Source organism: Tupaia chinensis, unplaced genomic scaffold (assembly GCF_000334495.1).
Source record: "Tupaia chinensis unplaced genomic scaffold, TupChi_1.0 Scaffold144247_1, whole genome shotgun sequence".
NCBI lineage: Eukaryota > Metazoa > Chordata > Mammalia > Scandentia > Tupaiidae > Tupaia > Tupaia belangeri.
Window position 1 is genome coordinate 422,209 of NW_006204105.1, and position 7,075 is coordinate 429,283.

A 7,075-nucleotide genomic window follows, 5' to 3' on the forward strand; every position below is an offset into this window, starting at 1 on the left:
TGTCTCTCAGCGTTTCCCCAGTGTTTTCTAGAAGCAGTTTAATACTTTGGGGTCTTAGATTTAGATCCTTGATCCACCTTGACTACTTGATTTTTGTCAAAGGTGAGAGATAGGGGTTCAGATTCATCTTTTCTAATTCTGTGAAGAATGTGTCTGGTACTTTGATTGGCATTGCATTAAATAGGTAGATTAATTTGGGTAGAATTGCCACTTTGGTTATATTAATTCTTCCAGTCCAGGAACATGGGATGTCCTTCCACTTTTTTGTGCCATTTTCAATTTCTTTTTTAGCTTCTCATAGTTTTCCTTGTGGAGGTCTTTAGAACTTCATATGACTAGAAAATTTCAGATCTCTGATTCTAGACCTACCTAGTCTCTCTGGCAAGATGGAAGAAGAAGAGAAGATAATATAAGGGAAAAGAAAGGAGGAGAGAGGGGAATAAAGAATCACGCAGCACGTGATTTCGCCAGATGCCTTCAGATGTACCAGCTGCTGGCTGCTACAGCCAAAGGGGCAATCTATGGGTCTGGGTGGATCCTGAACTGGGAGACCTGGATGGGAGGTGGTTGTCCCTGCCTCTGTCCCTTGCTGGCCAGATGCCTTCATATGTACCAGGCTGCTGCTGTTACAGCCAAAGGGGCAGTCTATGGGTCTGGGTGGATCCTGAACTGGGGGACCGAGATGGGAGGTGGTGGGGGAAGTGTTGCCCCGCCTCTGTCCCTTACTGGCCAGATACCTTCAGATGTACCAGGCTGCTGGATGCTACAGCCAAAGGGGCAGTCTGTGGGTCTGGGTGGATCCTGAACTAGGGGGTCTGGATGGGAGGCAGTGGAGGCAGTGTTGCCCCTGCCTCTGTCCCTTGCTGGCCAGATGCCTTCACATGTACCAAGAAGGGAAGAATTCAAGGGGGAAAAGAAAAACCATAGTGTATGCTATATAAAGATGTACAATGATTAAATGTAAATAAGAAATAGAAAAAGAACACTTATACTCACACACTGTGAGTCCTGTAAGATCATATTACTGTACTGTGCATAAAGAAATATGTCCTCAGGATGAGCAGATAGCATAATGTTTACATCACTGGACTCCCAGGTACTTGACCCTGGTTCTACTCTCAGATCCAGCAGCATAAAACTCATGCCAAAAACAGGTGCATGGGTCCTCAAAATCAAGCCCTAGACAAAATTCTCTCTGAATAAACGAAAAAATAAATACTTGAAAAAACAAAGATAAAACAAAATTGTAAAGAGATATTTAAAAGTGAAGACATGGGAAAGCCAGTGGTTTTGTGATCTATAGGCTTTTCACAGTTTTAGATTTCAGCCTTTTATTATAATTTGTCCCAAAGAAAGACTAAGCAGTATCACTTAGGACTTTTTTTTCCCTGATTTTTAGGTTGATACAATGAGTAATGGTTATAATAAATATATAAATTGAAACATTGGGAGGCAACTGTTTATCAAACAACTGGTAGATTTTTATTTAAACCAGCTCGTGTGTAACATTGTTGAATTTACATTTAGCCCTGACATTCAATGCTATTATCAATATGTATGGACTTGCCATTTTCCCTAGATGTTTTGTGTTCTCTTACTTCTGTTTATCTCTCTATAGCTTTCCTGATATGTTTCTGTTCTTCTCCATTCCCTAGACATATGCACAACAAACAAGCGAGCCCTTATAGCCAGAGTAAGGGAAAGCATTGACCTAGTCTGAGAAAAAGATGAGAAAATATCTTTCCTCACAGATAAAAATGGGAATACATTTGTTTCTGGTCAGGATCTATTTCAGGGGAAACTGTGGAAGATGGCTCCACGGGAGGACCTGAGCCTCTACAACGGGCATTCCGAGGTCTGGGCTTTAGGTTAATCCCTGAGACAGTGTGACAAAAATTAATAAATGTTGGACACTCCTGGTTGACATCTGCCTGCACTTGCTCAGGAACCTGAAATCATCAGGCTACTCGCTTGATTGCTAGAGGGTTCTGAGGGAACTACTACATCGTCCCCTCGTGGTCTGGGAGAGCTGCTAGTAACATGGAAGACGAGGTAGACCAACTTTACCTGTAAGCACAGCAGGCACAGGAAACACATTTCTTCCTTTGAAAATCGTAAACATTCAGCAGTTGTAGTGCAGGTGCTTTGTCCTTGGTGTCCTTTTGCAAGAAGCTTCCTTCCTCTGGGGAGGGGGTCTTACCTGGAGGAACCAAAGCAGAACTCTTCCACCTAATACTCCAGCTTTTCAGTTCAGCCTCAGCGTATCTTTTCTCCACTTACTGGTGGAAGTTCCTAGAACTCAGGGGAAGGATATTCTCTTAGAAATGACAGTTTCTGCCTCTCAGATGAGAAGAGGTGAGGAGGAGATGCCTCATGTGTCTTCTCAATGGCCCAGTTTTCTCCAAATGCACATGGATGAGCTGAAGAGAAATCATGGTTTAAAGCATTCAGATCACTGAAGAGGTCCCAGTGGAACATAGCAGCACCAGGCTGGGCCTTGGTTTTTGGTTCATTGGTAGAAGGAGTGCACTTCTGAATAATGAGAGAGTACAGTACAGACCATGTTGTGGTGATACGAACAGCAGAGCACTGCTGTGTGATATCGGTGCCACAGAAGAGACCTGGTATCGATTCCTGAACCAAAGCAAGCAGGTTAGCCATGGTAAAAAAAAAAAAAAAAATAATAATAATAATGCCTGCAGTCCTAGCTCACTGGGAGCCTGGGACAATAGAAGAGAAACTCAACCAAACTCTGCCCAGTAACCGTTTCTCTCACTCCTTCTCTCTGTCATTTACAGTTTTAAAATCATAGTACAGTAAATATATAAGCTAGTAAAATAGTCATTGACTACCGTTATCAAGCACCATGTGCTGTATGTACTTATATGTGTTACACTTTCACACAAGGGGCCACACGGCAGTTCGTTACACCAACATCACCTTAAACACGTGAGGACTGCTGTGGGAGATGTCATGATGGTCACCACATCACTAGCTGACAGGAAATTTTCAACTCCACTACAATTTTATAATCCACAAAAGCTCATCTAGACTAAATAAGAAATAAAGACAGCAGACACAAATAAACAGAAATAAAGAGGACACACCAAGACCAATGCCACAGAAGTAAAGAAAAAGTGTCATGAGATAGGCCATAACCGATGATGGGCCAATGGTTTTGACATAGTAGAAGGAATGATTAAATTCCAAGTCTTATACCACCTAATAAGACTAATCCAGGAAAATAAAGAAAACCTGAAAAAAAAATCAGTTAATAATAAGTATATGAATCAGATATCAATAAAAAAAAAGGCAACTAAAACTCTCAAGAAAGAAAAGCCAAGGATCAGAAGCCTTAAATATTGAATTCTATAAAATATTTAAATAATAATTAATATTTGGATGAGAAAACTCATTTTGTATGCTGCAATTATATATAGTTAATGAATATAAAATAAATAAATTTAAAATGAAAATAAAATAATGAGCTTTCTGGCCTCTAGCTCTCACCTAGGCACCTCGTCCCCTCGCATCCCGAGGTCCTCGGTGACATCGCCCCTCACCGGCTCCCCTCACCCCACCTTCCCTAACGCAGATGAAGCCTGCCAACTCCGCACCGTTGCCGATTCTCCCCCTTACAGCTCTCACTCCTCCAGTGCCGACGGTAGAGAAAGAGCTTACTCCTGGGGCTTCCTCCTCACTGGGGAATTGCTGGAAAGAGCAAACAAAAAGGCGCTGGTGTAGGCTCCAAAATAAACACATCTGAATTCATGATGGCATCGACAGAGGCTCTTATTGGATTAAAAGTTTCAAAACAAACAGTAACGCTATGGAAAAAGGTCAGGTTGGCTAAAGTTGGTTCTTGAAAGCCGTTTATACACTTCCCTGTTTGCTGATAAGTGTGTTGTAAATGCAATGTCTTATAAAAGTTTTAGATAACTAGGTACGCATCGGGCTCAAATCTGAGTCTTACTGTTGGGATTTATACAGACTACTCTCAGCTCTTGAGGACTGTTTAGATACAGCTACATGCTCAAGTATTTCAGCTATTTTTCAAAAATCTTTTAATGTAAAAAGTTGACTGTACCTGGCAAATGCTCTATTTTTACTCGCTCTGGAGAACTATTAATAGGTTTTAGAATCAAAGTATTAACCACCATCCTGAAATTTCCAGCTTTGACTTTTAGAGGTAGATTTAACTGTTTTTCAATCTGAGAACTAAACTTTGCATTCTCCACATCTAGCTTGAGTTCTGACATAGCTATGGAAGGTCTCTAGTCTAAATGTCTTGTGGGGCTTTGACTTAGAAATATTGGCCTATATTCATATGGGGTATTAGTGAAAAATAAGCATATTGCATGCAGCATATACTAAAATATGAAGAGAAATATTTGACCAATCTGTGTACAGTGCATTTATTCAAGAAGCTTATTTTTTTCTCCAGAGAAAAATTGTAAAGTTGCTGCGGGATCTTATATTCAGTCCGCTAATGCCTTGCAATTAACATTGAAAAAGAAAAATGTCATACTGCCTTTCCTCCCCTCTGCTCTGTTGAACTTCCATATCAATTTTGTATACCTTACTAGTAAAGAAAGTATGGTCATAGCTTGAATTTTTAGAAGTCTTACAATCACTTTTTGGATTTAACTGTATCTCATTGCAAAACCTAAACTAAAAATCTCATTGGTCTAGTTCCATATCTAAACATAAGAAATCTCTTTTTTTCTGGAGATTTTGAAATTTTACTAAATGCTGTCTTTAAAAATGTTTAAACTGGAAAGCATCAGAAGTAAAAGAATAATTATTACTATATTTTCTTTCATCAGGGTTGAATGCCTGCCTGTACCCATCAGGCACGATCATGGAGAAAGGTGGGAACATACAGTTAGAGATCCCTGACTTCAGCAACTCTGTCCTGAGCCATCTCAACCAGCTACGCATGCAGGGCCGTCTCTGTGATATTGTGGTCAATGTGCAAGGACAAGCCTTTCGAGCTCATAAAGTGGTACTGGCTGCCAGCTCCCCCTATTTCCGGGATCACATGTCCTTGAATGAGATGAGTACTGTGTCCATTTCAGTCATCAAGAATCCTACTGTTTTTGAACAGCTCCTTTCTTTTTGTTACACGGGACGGATATGCCTACAACTGGCAGATATCATCAGCTATTTGACAGCTGCCAGTTTTCTGCAGATGCAGCATATTATAGACAAATGTACACAGATCCTAGAGGGTATTCATTTCAAAATTAATGTGGCTGAGGTTGAAGCAGAATTAAGTCAAACAAGGACCAAACATCAGGAAAGACCTCCAGAGTCTCACAGGGTCACACCAAATCTAAGCCACTCCCTCAGCCCTCGTCACAATACCCCAAAAGGAAACCGACGAGGTCAGGTTAGTGCTGTGCTGGATATCAGAGAGCTCAGTCCTCCTGAGGAGTCCACCAGCTCTCAGATAATTGAGCAGAGTTCTGACGTGGAGGGCCGGGAGCCCATTCTTCGGATTAACCGAGCAGGACAATGGTATGTGGAGACAGGAGTAGCAGACCGAGGGGCCCGGAGTGATGATGAGGTGAGGGTGCTTGGAGCAGTTCATATCAAAACAGAAAATCTGGAGGAGTGGCTTGGACCTGAGAATCAGCCCTCCGGAGAAGATGGGAGTAGTGCAGAGGAAGTCACAGCCATGGTGATTGACACCACGGGCCATGGTCCAGTAGGTCAGGAAAGCTACACTTTAGGGTCTTCAGGAGCCAAGGTGGCTCGACCAACAAGCAGTGAAGTTGACAGGTAGAAGAGTCAGCAGCGAAGGGAGTAAATGGGTACGTGGAGTATCTCCGAGAGCAGGAAGTCTCTGAACGGTGGTTCCGGTACAACCCCAGTCTCACCTGCATCTACTGCGCCAAATCTTTCAACCAAAAGGGGAGCCTGGACCGTCACTTGCGCCTGCATATGGGGATCACGCCATTCGTCTGCTGCATGTGTGGCAAGAAGTATACCCGGAAAGATCAGCTGGAGTATCATATCTGCAAGCACACAGGCAACAAGCCCTTTCACTGTCATGTTTGTGGTAAAAGTTTCCCCTTCCAGGCCATCTTGAATCAGCACTTCCGCAAAAACCAACCGGGCTGTATACCCCTGGAAGGGCCTCACAGCATCTCCCCTGAAACAACTGTCACATCACGAGGCCAGGCCGAGGAAGAGTCACCCTCACAGGAAGAGACAGTTGCTCCCGGGGAAACTGCCCAGGGCTCTGTGTCCACTACTGGGCCGGATTGAAACATTGAGGGGGAGGGGGCAGACCCTCTTCCCCTCTGGGCCGTAAGCAGCCAGCATCAGGGCCATGGGCTGGTACTTAGATTCACAAAATGCCACATCCCTAGACCAGAAGATGCTCCCAGGATGTTGCCAAACTAGAAAATCAGCAACATACACAAAAGCACTAAAGGCTCTTTCCCTCCTCCTCTAGGATTTAAATATGTAATGGTTTAAGAAATTGTTTTGGTGCTAGGCACAGATTACTATAAAGATTTGGGCAAGGGCTGGTCGCGCCTGCATTAGTGAGCCATTGGTAGAACATCAGTTGTGTGCCTCTTTTCTGAGAATGCTTTGTATATGTGGAAGGATGGGTAGAAAAGAATGGCTTTTCTTTGAGGGTAAGAAACTGGAATGCGAAAGTGTAGCTCTTCTGCAGTCTGAGAATTGTACACATACATACGGCTGTACCCTGTCACTTAGAGAAAGGTTATCGCCTCTTTTGGGAAAACATACAAATGCATCTAAGAGCCCACCCTTACAGGCAGTGTTGAAGCCGTATTTTGTCTTTAGGTGACACAAACTAAGGCATCCTCCTCTGTAAATAGGCAACAGATAGGGTAAAAACTGTCTCCTAGAGCCGTCTTGGGAACCTGCCATGTCCTGTGGCGTAGAGAAAGTAGATTAGAAATTGAACTAAAATCTTAAGGAATTATATCATCTGGTTATCAAGGCTTTCAATGGATGGATTTTGCCATTACTAAATAGGGAGATGGGAAGTTCAGAATATGCTGCTTTATTTAGATGGAGCATTTAGCCTACCAAA

At 42.7% G+C, this 7,075-nt stretch overlaps 1 protein-coding gene across 1 annotated transcript; it reads left to right on the top strand.

The window, feature by feature from the left end:
• The first annotated feature begins 3,645 nt into the window (after positions 1-3,645).
• LOC102495028 (zinc finger and BTB domain-containing protein 37-like) lies at positions 3,646-6,454 on the top strand. The gene is given in 3 exon segments (XM_027767390.1): positions 3,646-3,839; positions 4,827-5,783; positions 5,786-6,454. Coding segments are annotated over 3 exon segments (1,455 nt in total). The 5' UTR covers positions 3,646-3,829; the 3' UTR covers positions 6,274-6,454.
• The last annotated feature ends 621 nt before the right edge of the window (positions 6,455-7,075 follow it).